We start from the raw sequence: 22,798 nt of genomic DNA, 5'->3' as shown, positions 1-22,798 counted from the left end.
TGACGTTTGTGATCCAGAACTAATCATCCAGCATCAGTACCTGACTTCACTAATGCACTTGTGGTTGAAACCAATCAAATCCTGCAGCAATGTTCCAATCTCTAGTGTAGAGCCTTTCCAGAGGAGTAGAGGGGGTCTTGATTTCAGAAGAAATGGTGGATAAGCAAGTGTCTGCAAACTTTTGGACATACAGTATAGGCATTTATATGCAGTGATTTTGAACACACCCTGTTACAATATCAATTTAATATACTTTTTTGGGGAATTTCCCTGAGATCAAGTTATGAATTGCATTTGAATGTTTGTTTATTAGGCTATGATTTCTTTAAGGTGGCACTATCATTTTGTAATGATCATTTTTGTGGGTTGAAAATTTGTATTTTTTTTTTTTTTTTTTTTAGATAGATTTTTTTATTAGGATTTAATTAAGGTGGTGAGTAATAGTATGTTCAGGATTTTTGTTGGGTGGGTGAAAATCTTTCAGTATATTGACACAGTTTTCCAATATTATTAAATATTAAAATCATGAACAGACAAGGATATTTAAACAAACAAAAAAAACAATAGAGATAATCAAATTATTTAAAAGTATAGATTATCAGCAACAGAAATTAAAGCCTAAAGTAGCGTTGATTTATCTTCTGTAAAGCTGCTCTCATTGATTACAAATTAGTGATACAACTAAGTGCTGATTCCCCCCTGATGATTTGACATCTGTAGCTAGGATCCCAGACCCAGATTAAGCCTAAATCTAGATTAGAATTTTTCCCTAGTGATTCACAGTTGGTACTTCAGGTTATTTCAAGACTAGGCTGGACTTAATTGGATAACTTAATTATCTGACGATGTGTGTAGTGAGTTCAGAATAAGTTTCAGTATGTGACAATAACACTATTATACATTATATTACTGGTAGAATCAGCATTTTTCATATTAGAGTGAAGCACAATTAGAAAGTGTGATTGAAATGTTCAGTGCAGTGGAAAAGCAAGTTCGCCTTCTGACTATAGCTTCCCTCTCTCCTCTCTTGTCGTGTTTGCAGAAAAGAATGGCCCTCTCTGAATGGGATAGCATTGACAGTGATGATGATGATGATGATGATGATGAGAATAAGCACAGCTAGAAAAGTGTCTTACATTGTTATCTGAATTTCTCAGGGGATTTATGAGATCACTTGTGTGCCAATTAGCCCATGATACAGGCTGTATAACTGCCTATAGTAATCTGACAGAACGCTGGAACAGTGAGGATGTCGTCTGCAGTAGATTAGGTGTAGTAAGGATATCTGTACATGTATAATTTACTGTTTCACAAGACCATATGTTTTGTTTTATGTTTCAATTTTATTGCAATTTTATTGGTTTTCTTTTATGTTTCCTTCTGTCCTCTTATGTTCATTCATACCCACCCTACCATCCCTTTATTCCCCCTCTTCTGAATAAAGTCCTTTAAAATGCATGTCTCTTCATTTACCCCTCCGGCTCCATGTTCACCACTGTCAGAATAATTTATTATGCATTCCTTTTATGGACATAACAATACAACATTCGTTGTTGTATCGTGACTATATCGTTTGTAATATTGTACTTTTATAATGTTGAATGCTCTTATAAAATGATAATGGGAACATTAACACAATGCAGCCAGTCCCTGTTTTGCTGTATGAAAAGATGAACTGAATAATGGATTTTCTGAATCTTCACCCTCCTAATTCTTTTATGTTGTCACATTTTAAAAGTAGCAACAGAACCGAGCGTGTATTAAATAAGTTACCTTACCTTCACTTGCAACTACTGCGGAATTTTTTATTATGGGTTGCTTTTTTTGGTTTGTTACATCATCGGACTGTTTTCAGTTTCCCTCTGGCTATCCCCCTACACCATCATCATCACCATCACCATCATCATATCATCACATCAACATCTTGTTGAGCCTCACAGTTTCAAATAGGTACTACTATAAAATCAGTTTCCAAATCTAGTAGGGAAGTGGGTTTTTTTCTGTACTGCATGTCAGGTCACTTTTATGTTATATTAAGGTTTAACGCTCTGTGTTTTATGTTTCAGAAAATTGAAAATGGACGATTTGCAAAGTACAGATACTTCGCTCATGCCAAGGTGAACGAGTCCGATTTCTTGATGATCACGAAAAGGTATGCAGTTGTGCTGTTTCTGCACATGAAAATGTAAAGCTAATCAGTTCAGCTCAGTGCCTTGTGTAATTCCAAATGTAAGTCATCACTCTGTGTCTGCAGGGGGATATTTTTTGTTACTAAGGGCACTTTTGGTCAGCTGACCTGCGAATGGCAGTATCTATTCGATGAGTTCACCAAAGATCCTATGATTGTGGAAAAAAGACGACTACGTATTGAGGCAAAGGTACAGCCATACATGCACATCCTTTCACAAAGTCAATACATTGAACTAAAAGAATTATTTAATTTTCTACTCTTAATCACATAAATGCATAGAAAACTATCCCAAAAGCATGTTATATATGCCATATAACAGTAAACATGCAATACAGCTCATTTTCAGTTCAGTTCAATTAGTTTCCAGTTCCAGTTATGGTTTGAAGTTGAATCAGTGACTGATTACTCGATTGAATGACACCTTTCAATTACTTTCTCTTTCAGGAAAGAGTTAAGTCTGTCTTTCATGCCAAAGAGTTTGGAAAGATCATCAACTTTCAGACTCCAGAAATAGCCAAGGTATGAGAACGGGTCTACTTTTCACAAACAGTAGACAGTAAATAAACATTTTTGGCACAAATTGCTTTCATAGAACTACAGCTATAACATCTGCCATCAGAAGTACTTACAGTGTCATTTAGTTATATCCATTTGGAGTGGGACAGTGCAAATATCTGGCTGGACAGTGATTTGAGAGGCTGTCTTGAGCTTTGTGAGACTGTTTATCCACACTGACGTTTTATTGTTTTCCACAGTGGGTCCTAGCCAAGCTTCAAGATGCGAGAGAAAGTTTGCCAAAATAGCCCCAGCATGGACAGTAGCCTTAAGAGAACCTGAGATCACAAATACACACAGACCACCTCTCCTCCCCTTAGTGTGTGCCTTTACTTATATGCAAAACTACACTAAACAGACGGTCACTCAAAAAACTGTATTTGTACCATACGTTATAGTGACTGTTAGAGGTATGCATGTGTGTGTACTCTTTAATTGTTTACATTTCTTCTTTTTAGTCACTTTGGCAGCACAGTCACTGGGTCAAATCCCTTGTTTGCATTCAAATATACCAAAATTCCCATTTTATTTAAGCAAAACTTACATTTTAGTTTGTGAAGGGACAGTCAAATTGGAGAGCAAAAAGGAATATTCATTATGTAGTGGAATGGTTAGGAAGTACTGTAAAGGAACAGTAAGTTTTACCTTTTAAGTGTTAAGCACATCACTGTAGTCAGAACAAAACCTTGTATCTCCAAAACAGTAACTTTACAGGAGAAGGAAAAAACACCTTACTTTTAATGTAAGTCAGTGGAACCAGAATTTTTTCCAAGTCATTTTGGGCCGTTTCTTTTGACCCATTCATCATGAAATTTACACACAATGTAAACAACAACAGGCATTTTCAAATTATGTCAAAAACTGAAAAGCAACAAAAACGGGGATACAAGGTTTTGTTCCGACAACAGCGACATATTGGTTAGTTGGACGTTGACTTGCATATTTGATGTGAATGCAGGCGAATAGAGAAGCGTTTCCCCAGCTCAGTCATTGTTGTGAGCCTTAACACCTGAACTCCATATAATATTCCATCCGTACTACAGCCAAGTAATATTTATTCATCATACAGTTTCATCAATGTATTACAAAACACTACTTCTTGCTCCTTTCAGGGCATCCCCACACAAAGCCGTTCAGATTTTATTTGTGGAGAAGATAAAGACCAATGTATGTATGTATGTATGTATGTATGTATTAACGGGGAACATAAGTAAGAAGTTTAGCTTGACCAAGAATGTCTGAAAACAGCTCGGTTTGATGGGACATTACATGAATATTTTTGTACTTGTTGCTTTTGCATGAAAACATTTCTGTTGGCCATTGTGTGTATAAATTACACTGTTTACATCTTCTCAACAGTATTGTACTGTAAATATTTAGTGGCTTTGGTACTTACTGTTGATTTTATTCTCAGCCTTTCTATGCAGCTTGTACTGATATACTGTACCTTTAACAAATTATACATAAGGGATGACAAATATGCAATAATAATTATCCTTTCAGTGGAGCTAATCAATTGTTTTCTGAAATATTTGTCAGTTATTGCACTGGTAATAAGGCAAAACAAAACCACTGGATATAATTTCAGTGTTTTCCTGTCATTTTTAACTGAGTATGCATACTGAATAAATGTATTTTGATGAATGTTGTTTGGTTAGTACAGTAACCAGTTTAAGTACCAGTACAGTTTAAGGCCACTAGGTTTTTATTGAATCTAGATATATCATTCAGTTTAAATACAGAGAAGTAATTTTAAATCTGCTCAGAGTTTGTGTAAGCAAATATAATCACACAATACATTATTTATACATAACTTTATAAACCACAAGAAATTACTATTTTCTAAATGTAGGTAATAAATATGGTTTTGTATTTCCAATAAGACCAATTTTGGTTCATTTTCAACAAAAGTAACTCATTTTCCCTCCGGTGTATAGTTCATAGGCATTTTAACTTCCTAGATTATCTTTGGCTCCATTATAAAGCTAAAACCATTCAAAACCTTCCAGTACTAATTTAAAGAAACTTGCATTATCATTTAGACTAAATGTCTAATATAAATAGCAGATAAGGTTCTATATATGGCTGCTTGAAATTCAGTTCAGTGCAACTTAGTTAAGGCACATCAAGAGCATGTTGTAACTATAAAGTTAATTTGTACATTCAGATTATTATAAATGTAAACTTTGCCCTTATTTTGCCCATCAGTCTATCAAAAAGTGTCAGGATTGATTTTTTTTTTCTTCTTTTTTTTTTTCTTTCTTTTCAGTTTTGATCAACCACCTTAGCAATTTATCACAAGTACCATTTGTGAGGGACAGGGAATACATTTCTGAACATATCATACCCCCTGCTTTTCCTAATCACCACTACATCCAGAGAAAACAAATAGACTATTTCTGTATTATCTAGTCTGTTATAGGATCAAACAAGGACCCAAAAAGAGAACGCTTGTTCACACTCAGGCCACAGTGAAATGTGAACTCAGATCTTTACCAGGCCTCTCTTGCTGGCTAAGTCCAGATTCAGCCCTGGAATCTCTCCCATAGATGCTTCTAAAGATTTTAGCCAGCCACTGAGAGAATGAAAGAAAATGTAATAGCTCTGCTTGGTCAGAGGAAGGGATTAAAACAGAGTTCCAGAGTGGAAGTTCAAACCTGGTTTAGACTAGATTGAACTCTTTCAAGTTGTGTCTGAGGATGGTGTCCTTCACTGCAGCAAAGACGAAGCGGATGTTCTCTGTGTCGGTAGCACAGGTGAAGTGGGAGTAGATGGTCTTCTCTCGGTCTGGGTTCTGCTCTTGGTACATCTTCAAAATAAATTCCTGTGCTGCTTTGGCATCATTCTGAGGACCTAAAAACACACCCAAAGCTTAAAAATGGTGTTGATCAATATATCGCTGTTGTTGGAAGAAAACCTCATATCTCCAAAACTCTAAATTTACAGGAGAAAGAAAAAACATACTTTACATACTTTTAATGTGGATCAATGGAACCAGACTTTTTTCCAAGTAATTTTGGCCTGTTTCTTTTAAGTCCATTCATCATGAAATTTACATACAATGTAAAGGGTAACAGGCATTCTCAAATTAAGTCAAAAACTGAAAAACATAAAAATACAAGGTTTTCTTCAGACAGCAGCGATATTCAATATAAATGCATTTATTTTAAAATTATGTAAGTAAATTTATTTTAAAATTCTGAGTTCCTCCTTTGGTTCCCCTGAGCCTACCAATCAAAGCCTACCTACTAATTTGCTCCTACAGAAATCACTTATCTTGATTCAGATGTCAGTAGTGTATGCTGTTGAGGTTGCAGTGAGCACACGTATAAAAGGCAGGCTTATCTACATTGTTGCTGAAAAGAATTCCATGAAACTGGTTCTTTAAATATGTTTTTAAATAAAGACTGTTAGAATGTGTCTAATATACAGTTACAAAGCCGTCATAAATTAATGAAGTAAATACATATCAAATTTTCATTGAAATGATATACAGCCCACTGACAACCTACTATCTTCACACCAGGGAGTTGATAATGAGCAAATGTTTTCCACAGAATCTATAGTGTAAATTTGTACTGACAGCCTAACACTAGTGACATCAGCATGCTTAGTCTCTAATCTGCCTTCATTATGATGTGTTGCTATTATTGAAACTACTGAAAATCATTCAAAACCTCACAATCAGTAAGTAAATCACTGACTACCTGTAAACTCTGGAAAGTAGTTGACGAGGTGGGAATAGGTGATCTTCTCCGCTAGAATATCAGTCTTATTCAGGAAGAGAATGACCGAGGACTGTTGGAACCATGGGTATGTGATGATGGTCTTGAAAAGAGCTTTACTCTCCTCCATACGGTTCTGGAAACCAGTAAATACAAGAACACAAATCAGCCCAGACACCATTAATTATGTTTAACTAATTTGTTTTACATTAGTTAAAAACAGTTGAGAGTAGAGCTGATAGTGGACAGATGGGGTGTTTTCTTGAGGAACTGACCTCATTGTCACACTCTGCAAGGACTTGGTCATACTCGCTCAGCGCCACCAAGAAGATGATGGAAGTCACGTTCTCGAAGCAGTGGATCCACTTTCTGCGCTCTGACCTCTGACCTCCTACATCCACCATCCTAATTCCATGAAAAGGTTACTCAAATTAGAAGAATCCCTTTTGTTGTTGGTAAAGTATGGATTTAGTTAATTGCTTCTACAGAGGCCACTTTGGTACATTCATTTTCATTTTTCTGCGCTTTGCTATTGTTGAACAAAAGCTTGTCAAAAGGCTTGCAAGATCTGAACCTGTTATAACGCCACTTTAAAGACAGCTACATGATATTATAACACCATCTGTTATTTGGGCCTATGCTGAAGGCCGGAGAAGAGCAGGCTCCCACCTGAAAATGACATTTTCCAGGTCGAACGGGTATTCAATGATGCCTGTGGTGGGGACTCGTACCCTAAGGATGTCCTGTTCAGTGGGTACATACACTGGATCTGCAATCCGCTCCAGGTCACTCAGGTAACTATGGCACATGACATGAGGAACACAAGGAAAAACACAAGCCGTTGATATGTATTCTTCTTTTTAAGCATGGCATAATAACAACAGTGCTGATACTGAAATTCACACTGAGTTGTCTCCATCAAGATAACAGACCCACTGTAATGACAGAACTGTATAATATTTACTAATACATGACTGACTATTTGGCAGAGTCAGATAGTTGATATTCTCGGCGGCGATCGTAACATTCCTGAATTCCTTGATCGCTCCACAGACTGCGGATGGCCTCCACATAGTTTTTGTCCAACTCCATCACCTTATCAACTTCCAACTCATTCAACAAATTAGCATGAGCCTACAAAGACACATACACACGTACAGTAATCAGACAAGGAATGTTCAGGTATGTTTCAAGGCATTAAAGACGATGTATGGTTAAAGATGAGTACACAGCAAATAAAGAAGGAAGGATATGGTTACATTCCCAAATAATGATTCTTTGTTAGTTTTACTGTAAGGATGGGGCAGTTGATGGTACACCGAACAGTAAACATTAATAATGTTTGTAATAATTTCATATTCATTTAAATTGTTCTCAACAATTTTGGTAATATAAAGAAAAAGGAGTGGTTCGATATCCCTGTGTTGAAAGGATCTGTATTAGTATTTTCAAACATTTTTTAAATGAACCTGCAAAACCTGCAAATTTCCGCAGTGAGAACAGAGTTACAGGACATTTTCAAACTGTTCCATATCTATTTTATTGTGTATATGAAAATGATGACCCTCAGGGCTGCTTTTAACAACTGAATGCATGTCTGGTACCTGGTTCTTGGAATTAGAGAACGCTATCTTCAGCATCTCCATAGCTCTGATCATGGACTGCATGGCGGTAACAATGTTCTGGTACACCAGCTTCGTGAAGCTTTTTCTGTCCTCTGTAGTGTAGCCAGAGCCATGAATGATGCGCATCTGTTTGATAAAGGTGCTCTTCCCACTCTCCCCTGTGCCTGAGAAAGGGAGAGAAGGAGGTACAGTCTGAGATGAGTGCTCTTTGTCATCTGTGTCCTTAGATACTTTCAAGGAACTTCATATTTAAGAGCTCAAATCATGACATAAAGCATTTCTTGCTTATCTGTCTGATTAAAAAGAAGAGCAAACATTTACATACCCTGGCACAGTAACCAACTACTAGCCCTATATTTCTTTGAAGGCTCTGAATGAATAGGACCTATGAAAGTGGCTGCTTCTATCTAGCCCACTTCCCTTGTGTTTATGTTTTCCTTGGAGAAGAACAAACAGTGTTTCTCTTCAGCAGTTTGGCTAGCACAGTGACATGACTAAAACGATTATATTAAGCTGAGTGGACTTTCAGTGCTAGGCTCCAGTACTGGCTAGAGCTGATTAAATAAACAACGAACTGCATAGTTAATGCAGACATTCCTACTGACAGCTCGTAATAGTTATTGAGTATTGCTTGAACAACATTTGTGATAAGAAAACATTTTAATAACCTCACCAACAGCAGGAACCACATCAGCATACAAAAATAGAGACAAAGCAGGACTTAACTGATATGTTAATGTAAATTACTCACTCTCCGTGATAGAAAACCAAGGACACAGACTGTGATAATAAACAGATAATCAAAAGAAGAAATGAAAGTTGTAAGACAGAAACGAAGAGGATTAGTCAAACACGGAGGGAGAGAGGAGGAGAGGAGGAAGCGGAGAGGGAGATGTGCTTTACTGATGTCTTGTTTAAAGAGAAGTCTTGGTAGGTCATCTGTCTCTGCCCTGGCTGTGACCATGGAATCGTTTACAGCTACTGCACGAAACGGCAGTCTGCCAGAAGGACAACTAAAGTAGTCTTCTAGTAATGGAGCCTTTTTTTATTTTCTGATACAGAAAGTATGAATATAATTTTTTTCCATTGTATAATTGGTTTTAAAACTAATGTCCTTTAAAATGACCTATTTTCATTGTAAGATGGTCATCTAAAATTGCCACATTTAAACTGCTCAAACCAACCTGTTGGTGTTGGTCTACCGATACCAGTAATAGATTGGTACCATCGCTAATCTGATCCAATGGGACACAATACTGGTAATCAGTTAAGCGATAGAACACGAGAGGAAGTGTGTTAACCCGAAATAACATCACAGCTGTGATTTGGTACAATAACGCATGACCTCCAATGTTCTACTATTTTTAGACAGCAGTAAAACAAATAAAGCAAGAAATCAATAAACTGGGCCATGAACGTGGCATTTAATATGTTTTAACGTTAGCAATAAAACTAAGCCTAGTTTTTGCAAGACCACAACTGGCATTTGTCACACAAGCAACTGGCATTTCAGTAACAAGGAGCCAGTCATTCATGCAGGATCCAAAAGATATACTTTATCTCCTTCTCCTCTCCTGTCCTCTCCTCTCTGCAACTGTCCCTGCTGGCTAACTAGACTGAAATGTGGCTAGCTAAGCGCAGAACACATGTAATGTAATTCAATGATATAACAGTTTTTATATATATATATATATATATATATACTTATCTGGTATATAAATTAAAGCTTTACTTATGGCTGTTGTTGTTGAAAACCTTGTATATCTAAAATGGTAACTTTACAGGAGAAGGAAAAAACTACTTTTAATGTAAGTCAATTCATTTTGGGTCATTTATTTTGGTCCATTCATCAGGAAATTTACATACAATGTAGAGGGTAACAGGCATTTTGAAATGATATAAAAAAGTGGAAAACATCAAAAAATGCGAGGTTTTAAAATTTAACATTTTTTAAATTACAATAAATAATAATATTCTACATTAAGCTTTCTCTCATTACACTCTCACTTTCCCTTTTAGATCTGGACTGGTTATAAAACAGTCACCGATCAATTACTTCAGTTTGATAACACTGGTAATCTTCATGTTTACACGAATAGGAACAGTCAACAATCTGACAGCACTCGTGCTGTTCTCTTAAGTTTTCTAGTGTGCTGTGAGGCCAATCACCTGCACACACACTAAACAGGCACCGCTTTCTCAAAAGTTTTAGAAGGGCTTCTTTGAATGATAACATGATGCACTTGTATGTGTAAGAATGATTGTGTAAGAAAAGCGATGGCAGCCAGCATTTTGCTTTGCCTGTACCTTAAAAAATACATGTTAAAATCAAAAAAGATTCCTCTGACACTTTTGGCTTTTCCGCAAAACATTAGTTCATATCTTCTGACTGGTTTCTGTAGACCGGGACACATATTTCAAGCAAGGACACACACCTGCATAAAACAACACAACTTTAGCTGATCTACCTCGTGTCTTTGGAGCTGTTTCCGACACACTGCTTGCTAGCTAGACTAAAATGTGGCTAGCTAAACTCTGCACTTGCAGTGGCTCAGTCAGTCAGTCAGTCAGTGAGAGTGCCTCTTCTAGGCCAAGAAAAATTATGGACACCTCAACAACCAAATATAATATCACACTCTTCAGTACTTCATGCGTTTACTCTTTGTTGCCTTTGTTGTGAGATTTGTCTTGACTGTATTTTAAAAGTTCTCACAGTGCAGGGGTGGACATAAACTCCTGTAGATTTTTTTTTACATCTGAAGCAAGACTGGAGCGTTCTTCTCAAGTATGAAAGTGCTGTTTATCTGATTTTGACAGTTTTGGTGGTCTACCAGGTCTTGCAAAGTTGCATGGTTATCTCTTGAAAAATGAGCAACTTGTACTTAATAGTCATGCAAGTTAATGACTGCAAGTTAAAGAAATGAAGAGTGGCCACTGACGTTTGAACAGTACCGTAAGCATGTTTGTCTTGGCTACACTCCATCTGCCAAATGCATCGACCTCTTGAGGTACTGTATTAACTGTGAAGACAGTGGAAACCCCATCTCTCTCTCTCTCTCTCTCTCTCTCTCTCTCTCTCTCTCTCTCTCTCTCACAGATTTATAACATACAAAAAATGTAAATTGATGTCACTCTGAATCTTCTATTAAACACTAGCAGCATGTATACTAATAACCACACCTTATGTAAGTCTCATCAACGTCAAATCTCGAAAGAAATAGCAAAAAGAATAACAGCACGAAAATACGCAGTTTACTACAACACCCAATGATCGATATTGAAGAAAACACAATAGATGCACCTAAATAGTAGTGTCAAAGTGTAACATCCTGCATGACAGCCTGTGCTATTTGTTAAACAAATTGTGTTGGTTAGTGTGTAGACGTGCCTGCGGATGTGCCTGTAAATTTATGTGAGAGCATATATACATGAGGGGGTGCTTTACTGGAAGTAACTTTACAACTGAAGCGCACAGAGTCAGAAAAGCAGAAAACAATGAAACATTCCATGCAAGCTTTTATGATCCTCAGCAAGAAGATACGCTGCTGTATTCCACACGCAAGATTTTGTTGTCGTGGACACTGAAATAACATCACTGCATTTTAGTCACACAAGCTAGCAGTTTTGGTTTCGCAGGGTCCCACAACACTATACTACACTGATTTATTTAGTTTTATTTGGAGCTTGTATAGTTTTAGAGCTATTCGACTGAGCGCCTTCACAGCTCATGGTAAACGTCGCAATGCTATACTTTCATACTCGGTGTGCTAACTAGTCTACCACCCTGCCCAATAACACTGACGGGAAACCAAAGACTTGACGCTGATAAAGAAAGGAAAAACAGGATAATAAGCATGAATGAAGAATGCTGTGCTGTTCTACAAAGAGATGGAAGTATTTTTCCAATATTGAAATCCCCAAAATGTTTGAACAACATGCATGAATGACATTCATAACACTATATGTATGTAGCCGTACTGGGTAATCATGCACTTTTTTTATTACAGTATTGTAATTCTATCATAAACCATGATAAAATGCAGATAATTAACATATTGACAACTGTCGAAACAAAACCTCGTACCTCCAAAATAACAACCGCAGCGATATACATTTCTATCCATTAACATGTGTGTTTGTTTGGCCTATATTTTTATTTATAAAAATGATTCTACACATTTCTAATGACTGCAAGGCTACTGCAGTCTCCCACTGAACAATACAAATCCATGTGATTTGGCATTGAAATCTCTTTAGGTGGCCTTCTTCCTTGCACTGCTTCTTTGCATGAATTAGCATCCGCACAGTGAATTTCCAAGTGACACTGGGATGCTTCGCACAAATGAAAATGACCATATTTGAATGAGTCCATTTGGCTGCTGAAGTCAGGCAAGAATTCTTCTGGAATGCTTTGTAGTGTCAGAAACAAACTCTCAAGATACACTCATGTAATGTGCGTTACGCTCATGAGCGCTCAGAGAAAAGCAGTTGAACGACGTTCAACATTAATGACGGCTTCCAGAAAGTGAGGCCCTAATCTAATAGATGTGTTCCAAACCCTGCCTGACCACTGCTCTAATGCACATACATAGATACTGAGGTCTATCTCGTTTCCTGTTTGAGGGGTAAGTATTTCCTGTTTAAACGAAGGGCATTTTCATGACTGTACTCTGAATGTGTGATTTCAGTGCTTCATCCCATAAGGAAGGGTATGAGGACTATGATTATCCCATACGTCCCATCCCATACGTTTCAAAAACGTGCGTTTATACTGCAAGCTGTTTCCAATAGCAGGTAGCTTTCCTTCAGGTCATGAAACATCTTCCAGGCTGTGCACTCATGTTCCTCTACATACTTAGAAAACTATTAACAGAGTCAACTAATCTTGAAATATGAAGATTTAATATATTGTATAGATTACAATTAGCCTAGAATTAACTTGGAATAAATATTTATTAAAAAACACCAAAGATGAACTACAAGTTGCAGTCAGTAATGTTAGAACTGGACATTTTTCCTTTATGAAACTAGAAAAAGCATGTTCTGTTTCTTTGTTTGTTTATTCATTCATCCATCCATCCATCCATCCATCCAACTTAACTGTGCAATAATCTAATTAGCTCACTTTTTATGGTGTATTTGGGAAAACTGTCACCAGTGGTCAGCCGGCGACAACTGCTAGTGATGAGGCATATCACTGATTTCAATGACCACTTGCGGTCTCTTGATAAAGTGCCATTAACTTGATCTAGCAACTACTCCATGTTGCTTGTTTGTAAACTGTTCATTTGAAAATGGTAACATACAGTAAAGCAGTACTGCTCCCTGGCTGTTCATCGTTATTATGCCTTTATTACATTGATGGACAACAAAATGATTTCGCATTCATGAGAAAAATGACATAAAGCCAATAAACAGTTAATTCAGGCTTGAGAACATTTTCTTAGGTTTGACTTTAGGACTAATTCTCAAATAAATGCATAGATTTTTTAGAATGAAAGTACTTTTCCAAGAGTTTCAGCATTAACCCGTCTGTTTCCATGTAGCTTCTTCTGTCTACTGTTAGACAACTCTCCTGATAAACTGCAACCTGCACTACAGTTTCCAGGCTGAAGTTCAACCTTTCCGCTTGGGCCGGGTCCCTCGAGGAAAGCTAATGTGGTCAGTCGGTGGGATAATGAATCCATGGGGGACTCTGATCGGACTTATGCACCTTGAGCATCGCCGTGCCAGTGTAGGTGAGGGCCAACTGCACAGCCATTTGCATCATCCTCATGCCGCTGAAGCACTTCCTCACTCTACCACACACTTATCTTTAGGCCATATAGATCAGAGGGGAAAGGGGACAGGAGATTAACGGCCGACAAAAGTGGCGCGAACTGAATTCACATTCGTGAGCTAAACTGACCTTCTTACCTCCTACGACAAGGAAAAAGAGACAGGCAGGTAGGTGGACAGGTGTCGTATGTGCTGGAAGGACGTTTGCTATTGAGGAAAGTTTGCTTAGAGCACATTCATGGCATGAACCTCAGCTTTGCATGCATTTGCATAGACAGAGCAGTCATGCGGCTGTGCTGCCAGAAACTAGAGTTCTCCAAACGGTGCTATGGTTGCCATGAGCCACACACACTCCACCCAGGTACTGCCCCTTTGTGCTGACCTAAGACCACCTTACCTAAATCTCCTCTGTCGTTATTATGAGAGCATTTTGTGAAACCAAATAAAAACCTACTAGCTTCTCATTCCAGTCATATCAATGAGGTTTTTCCTAGTTCAGCTCACTTACTAACTAGCTGAACTGGGGACTAAAAGGCTTAACGTGAAAAAAGCTTAACTTGGCTTAATGTGGGAAAACAACTCTCACTTACTGCTGATCGTGAGCTCTCCCTTTCTGACAGGATGAACATGAGATCTGAAAAGAACTAGTAACAATCTCACTGTAGAGATATTAGTAATCCATAAAAACGACTTTTTTGGATCACAGGTTCATCCTTTCAGCAGCAGAGCGAACTTATGACCAGTAGTGGTTTGTTGTTCCTGTGCTACTACAACAAGCATTATAACGGTTTGGCTGGAAAGAAAAAGGATGTCCCTAAAACTGCTGGTCTGACAGGGACAGAACAGCCCCTGCACTACAGCTTTGTCTAAAGGTAACGTCCAGTTTAAGGAAGGGTTCACCAAAATATCAAATTTACACCTCAACCCAAATGTGACAGACTTTGAGTGACAGACTTCCATAACTTCTTAGCTATATTAGCTTCGTGGCTCCAGGGCAAAACTAAAGAAGCAAAATTCAGACAACAAATATGTATGGACGGATGGACTACACTTTGGGGTGGGGTTCAAATTGGACTTTTCAGTGAACCACTCCTTTACAGAGTATCGCCGACTAGGAGTAGCTTTTCCTTATTGTGACACGACTAGCTAACTTAATTAAGCCAGTCACACTGACACTGAAGCGCCTTTACTCACCCAACAACAGCAACTTCAGCTCTCTTCGAGAGTCTTTCTTGTCTCGCCGAAGCTGCTTGTCTATCTCTTGATTAATCCTCTGACACTCTTTCTCCTCAGCCGACATACAACAGCACCCAGCCATGGTCGCCCAGTCCTCTGAACCCTGGTCTCGGTCTTCGTTGTAAGCAGTCTCACGGACTCTACTTTAAAAGTACGTTGGCTAACGGTCGTTTCCCTCACCGAGCTACGAAGTCATGTAGCTATAAGCTCCTCACAGGGGAGTCCCGCCTGTCATGAACTTACTTTTTTCAGTTTAAATGACGAGTAACTGTCCTAACTGTGAGAAAACTCGTGTTTTCTAACATCCTAAGTGGTGTTTCCGAACTGTTTCTGCTGGTTTTCTGTCCCGTCCCGCTTTTACAGAACACGAAGACCGAAGCGACTATCCCTGCAACTCCCGCGCTTAAGAATCGTCTCGTGCCCATCCCTGACCCCCACCCGTTTTCCGACCAGCCACGCCCCCTACGCTTGGAGCTTAGCGGTCCTGCGCTACGATTGGATAATGTATAGCGCACAAACAGTCTGACGGATCTCTAAGCCAATCGCAGCGTAGGGCGGGGTTTAATGAATACGGGTGGGGAAAAAAAGCACCTGCACATTGTTATCAGCCTGGAATGTCTTTAGGCTCCGTTTTAATCTGGGCGTTTTATATAAACCCGAATCTTTGCTGCTCAAAATGAAATAAAATAAAATAAAAGTCTCTCAAGAAACGTGATTTTAGGAACCCGAACACTAACAAATAATTCTATAGTTAATTAAACTGACATAACGAAAAAACAGTAGCCTTATAACTTACACGTATGTGCTAATATACTAATAGGCTATAATGCTACTTAAAAACGAAGAGGTTTTTTTTCTACAAATGACTAATTTGACTGTGTGAATCGTCAAACCGCGCAAACTGACGGCTCTGGAAAACGCCGAGACGCAAGCCAAAGCGCAGGCAGCGTCTCCTACCCTGCTGACTGCATTCAAAACAGCGAGGCACAGATTTGCAACTGTTTTCCAAGTGAAAGTGGATTTTCTTTTTCTTTTTCGGGCAAGAACACATTTAAAGCGAAGAGCACAGGGTCTTATTTCCATGTTACAAAATCAAGGCACCATTTCGTCTCCAGACTCTAACATATTTCATAAGAGTCTTGTAGGAAGACTCCAGGTGCTTCTGTAGTCCACAGTCTTAAAAAAGAGGGTTCTTTAGTAAAGAAAATGGTTCTATATACAAACCGGATTCCAAAAAAGTTGGGACACTAAACAAATTGTGAATAAAAACTGAATGCAATGATGTGGAGATGGCAAATGTCAATATTTTATTCAGAATAAAACACAAATCACAGATCAAAAGTTTAAACTGAGAGAATGTATCAATTTAAGGGAAAAATATGTTGTTTCAAAATTTCATGGCATCAACAAATCCCAAAAAAGTTGGGGCAAGGCCATTTTCACCACTGTGTGGCATCCCCCCTTCTTCTTACAACACTCAACAGACGTCTGGGGACAGAGGAGACCAGTTTCCCAAGTTTAGAAATAGGAATGCTCTCCCATTCAAGTCTAATACAGGCCTCTAACTGTTCAATCGTCTTGGGCCTTCTTTGTCGCACCTTCCTCTTTATGATGCGCCAAATGTTCTCTATAGGTGAAAGATCTGGACTGCAGTCTGGCCATTTCAGTACCCGGGTCCTTCTCCTACGTAGCCATGATGCTGTGATTGCTGCAGAATGTGGTCTGGCATTATCTTGTTGAAAAATGCAGGGTCTTCCCTGAAAGAGATGACGTCTAGATGGGAGCATATGTTGTTCTAGAACCTGAACATAGTTCTCTGCATTAATGGTGCCTTTCCAGACATGCAAGCTGCCCATGCCACAAGCACTCATGCAACCCCATACCATCAGTGATGCAGGATTCTGAACAGAGCGTTGATAACAACTTGGGTTATCCTGGTCCTCTCTGGTCCAGATGACATGACGTCCCAGTGTTCCATAAAGAACTTCAAATCGTGACTCATCTGACCACAGAACAGTTCCATTTTGCCACACTTCATTTTAAATGACCCCTGGCCCAGTGCAAACGTCTGAGCTTGTGGAGCTTGCTTAGAAATGGCTTCCTCTTTGCACTGTAGAGTTTCAGCTGGCAATGGCGGATGGCACGGTGGATTGTGTTCACTGACAATGCTTTCTGGAAGTATTCCTGAGCCCATTCTGTTATTTCCTTGACAGTGGCATTCCTGTTTGAGGTGCAGTGACGTTTAAGGGCCCGGAGATCACGAGCATCCAGTAGAGTTTTACGGCCTTGACCCATTCGCACAGCGATTGTTCCAGATTCTCTGAATCTTTTGATGATGTTATGCACGGTTGATGATGATAACTTAAAAGTCTTTGCTATTTTACGCTGGGTAACACCATTCTGGTATTGCTGCACTATCTTTCTGCGCAACAATGGTGGAATTGGTGATCCTCTTACCATCTTGACTTCTGAGAGACACTGACACTCTGAGAAGCTCTTTTTTTATACCCAATCATTTTGTCAATTGAGCTAATTAGTGTTAATTGGTCTTCCAGCTGTTCGTCATATGCTCAATTTCCTTTTTCCAGCCACTTATTGCTACCTGTCCCAACTTTTTTGGGATTTGTTGACACTGTGAAATTTTGATTCAACATATTTTTCCTTTAAAATGTTACATTTACTCAGATTAAACTTTTGATCTTTCATCTATGTTCTATTACGAATAAAATATTGACATTTGCCGTCTCCACATCATTGCATTCAGTTTTTATTCACAATTTGTTTAGTGTCCCAACTTGTTTGGAATCTGGTTTGTAGAAACATGAACACTCAAAGAACCATGATTAAAGAGCTCTTTGCATCATGAAATGGAGAATGGTCAAGTAGATGAAAAGGGTTCTAGATAGCACCCAAAAGGGTTCTTATATTGGAACAATGTCAAGCTGGTAACAATAGAAGAACCCTTTAGGTGCTATATAGATTTGGTGCTATATAGAATACTTTTCAAAAAGACTTCATGTATAACCATACACAGCACCATATGTGTGTATATATAATATACACTACTCACAAAAAGTTCGGGATATTTGGCTTTCGGGTGAAATTTCAGGATGAGCCTAAAATGCACTCTAACGTTTACAGGTGAACTTAATGTGACCTTCTCCAAACTTCTGAATGCACATGTCCAGCTGTTCAGTGTTTCAGTACTTTTTACACAACTTGCTGTTCTGTAACAAGGAGCTTAACAGCAAGGTGGTGGTGGAGGGTGGTGGTGTTACAGTGTGGGCAGGTGTGTCTAGTCAATACAGAACTGCCCTACACTTTGTGAATGGTGCAGTGACAAGCCCACACTACTGAATAACATCATTAATCCAGTCATTGTTCCTCTGCATGAACAACACAGGCCTAATTTCTTCTTCATGGATGAAAATGCTCCAGCTCATCGAGGTTGCATTATTAGGGAACGGCTGCTGGAGACTGGGGTACCTCAGATGGAGTGGCCTGCACTTTCTCCAGACCTGAATCCCATAGAAAACCTTCTATTTAAACGCCCTACTTTCATGATATAACATCACTGTAGCGTGAACTTTTTACGTCTTCCATAAATTTCACCCGAAAGCCAAATATCCCCTAACTTTTTGTGAGTAGTTTATATAATCGCTGCTGTTGGAACAAAACCACATATCTCCAGAATATGTGTATATATATATATATATATATATATATATATATATATATATATATATATATATATATATACACATGTCTATAAAATACCTCTATACTGTACATGTATATAAACACAATAATGTGCAAGTTATTTCTGGTCAAAACAACAAATAACTACAAGTCACTCAGGAAAAAAGTGTAGAATATATATTTAACAAAAAAGCTACAGACAAGAAAATCAATAATATAATATTTGTAAAATGACATAATTCCATTTGTCAGAGTATAATTTTCAATTTTTCTCTTTGCCTTTATAACAGATTCCACTCTTTTCAGGAGATGCACTTTCAGTTTTTCATAGAAATCTGCAGGAATATTTTTCCACACCTCCAGAATTCAGTCTTAGAAGTTGGTTGCGTTTTCCAAAGTGATGTTGAGGCCTGGACTCTGGGGTGCAGTGGCAGCTTTAGCGGGGGCTAAGGCTTTACTAAGTGGGTCATGGGGCCATGCTCATCTACAGTGCCATGAAATGTCTCTTCATCATGAACCTTTAGAGAAGAGATAGGAAAAAAAGGTCAAATTGGCAGAGAGAAGATCTGTTTCCTCATCGTGTATTCAGCACAGATCTGCTACAATTTAAATATCCACCTACACAACTGGTCTTCTACAGAGCCACCACCTCCTAATTACCTTCTACACTCCAAACTCAGAATATATCACCAGTACTGTTGTGATGGATTTGAATTACTTAAAAGAAATATGAAAACAAATAACCGTGCTTTATATCCTATGCCCTTTTCTCTACCTCACATTAGCCAGCTAACAAGCAACTTCTGAAAGTGCAATAGCCAGCTATGCTTACCACAGCTTGCACAAATCCCTAGTGTAGGTAGATACACTATATTGCCAAAATTATTCAGACACCCATCCAAATCATTGAATTCAGGAACTTTCTGCAGAGTCAATCACTATAGACCTCCAAACATCATGTAGCCTTCAGATTAGCTCAAGAACAGCGTAGAGAGCTTCATGGAATGGGCTTCCATGGCCGAGCAGCTACATCCAAGCCTTACATCACCAAGCGCAATGCAAAGCATTGAAAGCAGTGGTGTAACAGAGTGTGCACTCTAGAGCAGTGGAGACGTGTTCTCTGGAGTGACGAATCACGCTTCTCCGGCTGGGAATCCAATGGACGAGTCTGGGTTTGGTAGTTGCGAGGAAAACGGCACTTGTCTGACTGCATTGTGCCAGATGCAAAGTTTGGTGGAGGGGGCATTATGGTGTGGGGTTGTTTATCAGAAGTTAAACTCAGCCCCTTAGATCCAGTGAAAGGAACTCTTAATGCTTCAGCACCAAGAGATTTTGGACAACTTCATGCTCCGAACTTTGTGGGAACAGTTTGGGGATGGCCCCTTCCTGTTCCAACATGACTGTGCTCCAGTGCACAAAGCAGGTCCATAAAGACACGGATGAGCGAATTTGGTGTGTAAGAACTTGACCGGCCTGCACAGAGTCCTGACATCAACCTGATAGAACACCTTTGAGATGAATTAGGGCAGAGACCGTGAGCCAGACCTGACCTCACAAATGCTCTTCTGGAAGAATGGTCAAAAATTTCCATAAACACACTCCTAAACTTGTGGAAAGCCTTCCCAGAAGAGTTGAAGCTGTTATAGCTGTCAAGGTTGGGCCGACATCATATTAAACCGTATGGATTAAGAATGGGATCTCAAGTCCATATGTGTTTGAAAGGAGACAAATATAGTATATATACACTCTTTAACTACTTACTGATTCAGACTGTATATTATATATTTTGAATAAGATCTAATCTTTATTTATTTAATATGCTTTCAGCAAAAATCCTGTCACAACTTCAGCAGTTACTTTCCTGAGTGTGTAGCACTAGAGCCTTTCCTTATGCCAGTGGATTATCTGATAACTATTCTACTCAGAAATATCTCCTAAAATTGAACAACTTTGTCTCTGATTTTTTTTTTTTTTTTGCACAGTACTGTATACCTATATTCATTACTGTATACAGTTATATATAAGCAGAGTTGGGATAGGGAATACATACACTGGAAATACTTTTAGTTACAGAATACAGTTACTTTTTACATTTTTAGTAGAATGCTTTTAGAATACTTACTCACTAAAAAAACTGACTATTTAGAAGAAACACCATCAGTGCTGGTTTATGAACTATTTCGGAATCAGTGCATGGCTGAATATGTTACGTTTTATGTATGGTAACAAGATTCATTATTGAACCTACACCGATCAGCCGTAACATTATGACCACCTTCTTGTTTCTACACTCACTGTCCATTTTATCAGCTCCACTTACTGTACAGGTCCCTTTATAGTTCTACAATTACAGACTGTAGTCCATCTGTTTCTCTGATACTTTGTTAGTCCCCTTTTACCCTGTTATTCAGTGTTCAGGACCCCCATGGATCCTCACAGAGCAGGTACTATTTGGATGGTGGATCATTCTCAGCACTTTAGTGACATTGACGTAGTAGTGGTGTGTTAGTGTGTGTTGTGCTGGTCTGAGTGGATCAGACACAGCAGAGCTGCCGGAGTTTTTAAACAGCTCAGTGTCACTGCTGGACTGAGAATAGTCCACCAGCCAAAAATATCCAGCCAACAGCGTCTTGTGGGCAGCGTCCTGTGACCACTGATGAAGGATCAGAGGATGACCAACACAAACTGTGCAGCAGCAGATGAGCTGTCGTCTCTGGCTTTACATCTACAAGGTGGACTGACAAGGTAGGAGTGTCTAATAGAGTGGACAGTGAGTGGACACAGTGTTTAAAAACTCCAGCAGCAATGCTGTGTCTGATCCACTCATACCAGCACAACACACACTAACACACAGTGCTACCAATATTACAAATACAGGTAGGGTTTTTTAACCTAAACCTGCTCATCAGAAAGTTTTACCAGCATAAAGGAATAATTAGGATATTTTGATAGCATAAATCAGCTTGTCAGGGAGTATGTGGCAATATTAAGATTAGGCTGTATGATTGACTGGAAGTAACTCTGAATTAACATGGAAAAGTTACTATGCTGTAGTAACAAAATGCGCATGCTCAGTAGGACCACTGGCTGGGTTGAAAGAGCCTGGCCACTTCCTATTTCTCCCGTTCTATCAGAACCATAGCAAAACGCCAGGGGGCGCCCGTGAGCAAGCCCTAAATGAATGGAGCTGATGGGAGCTAACAGCCAAAAATAAAAAGTTAAAATAGTTTCTAACCATTTGTCCAGGACTTTCCTTAAAAGTTTTGGACTTCTACATCAACGTAGTGCCCCCTGGCACCCAAAGAGCCATTTGAGATCAGCCATATGTGCACAATTCCCTACAGGATATACAGCGCGCTAATGTTGTGTGTTAGTCCAAATTTCATGTCACATAGTGCCCTATGTAGGGAGTAAGGAGCCATTTGGGACTCAACCATAGTGTTTAAGGGTTTCTAAAAACGTCGTGCCTTGTCTTCTGCACCCAGCGTGCCATAGCTCCGGAGTCTCTCGACCACATATCTAGAGCTGGGAGCGCGATATAGCAGATCTGGAGTTAGACAATGTCTTCCTGAAACGCCGTTAGCTGTATTATAAGAGCTTTTAAACTCGGCGCCTCATGTTTGTCCATGACAGCCAATGAGCTGCTGCGCTCGCCCATCAATCATCCCGCTCTAGCAGTAAAGCCCGCCTCCTGCTGCCCAAACCCGTTTGCTGTAGAAAAAAAAGAGATATATCGGTGAGATTTCTTAGTTTTTTTAGTGAAACACATCCTCCTACTTTCTAAAATTAAAGAAGGGTTCTGGGCGAGTGATTAGAAACTGTTTTAACTCTTCGATTTTAGCCGTTGAGCTCCATTCACTCTCATTCATTGAGGACTCACTCGCGGGCGCCCTCTGCTGTTTACCGGGGAGGGGGGCAGAAAGTGACCAGGCTCGCATAAACCGGCTCTGGATAGGCCCGTAAAATCGCTAAAATCGCCTGTCCCTAAT

At 39.0% G+C, this 22,798-nt stretch overlaps 2 protein-coding genes across 8 annotated transcripts in view; one reads left to right on the top strand and one right to left on the bottom strand.

The window, feature by feature from the left end:
* vps13a (vacuolar protein sorting 13 homolog A) overlaps nt 1-3,543 on the top strand; it is a 54,187-nt gene extending 50,644 nt beyond the window's left edge. For all 7 annotated transcript variants that reach the window (XM_037536298.1, XM_037536297.1, XM_037536299.1 and 4 more), the window contains 4 exons: nt 2,067-2,152; nt 2,255-2,378; nt 2,636-2,710; nt 2,947-3,543. In XM_037536298.1, the coding sequence (XP_037392195.1) occupies nt 2,067-2,152; nt 2,255-2,378; nt 2,636-2,710; nt 2,947-2,994 (333 nt within the window). In that variant the 3' untranslated portion in view covers nt 2,995-3,543. The remainder of the gene's footprint in view (nt 1-2,066; nt 2,153-2,254; nt 2,379-2,635; nt 2,711-2,946) is intronic.
* Nucleotides 3,544-3,784: 241 nt separating this feature from the next.
* gna14a (guanine nucleotide binding protein (G protein), alpha 14a) lies at nt 3,785-15,477 on the bottom strand. Its single transcript, XM_017696387.2, has 7 exons — nt 15,069-15,477; nt 8,076-8,260; nt 7,451-7,605; nt 7,141-7,269; nt 6,747-6,876; nt 6,454-6,607; nt 3,785-5,599 (listed from the first exon to the last, which is right to left on the bottom strand). The coding sequence occupies exons 1-7, from the start codon at nt 15,190-15,192 to the stop codon at nt 5,409-5,411; spliced, it is 1,068 nt and encodes a 355-aa protein (XP_017551876.1). The 5' UTR covers nt 15,193-15,477; the 3' UTR covers nt 3,785-5,408.
* Between the last annotated feature and the right edge of the window lie 7,321 nt (nt 15,478-22,798).

The sequence above is a fragment of the Pygocentrus nattereri genome, chromosome 29 (genome assembly GCF_015220715.1).
Source record: "Pygocentrus nattereri isolate fPygNat1 chromosome 29, fPygNat1.pri, whole genome shotgun sequence".
NCBI classification, from domain to species: Eukaryota; Metazoa; Chordata; class Actinopteri; order Characiformes; family Serrasalmidae; genus Pygocentrus; species Pygocentrus nattereri.
Note: the sequence above shows the minus strand (reverse complement) of the source record. Positions and strands in the feature narration are given on the sequence as shown.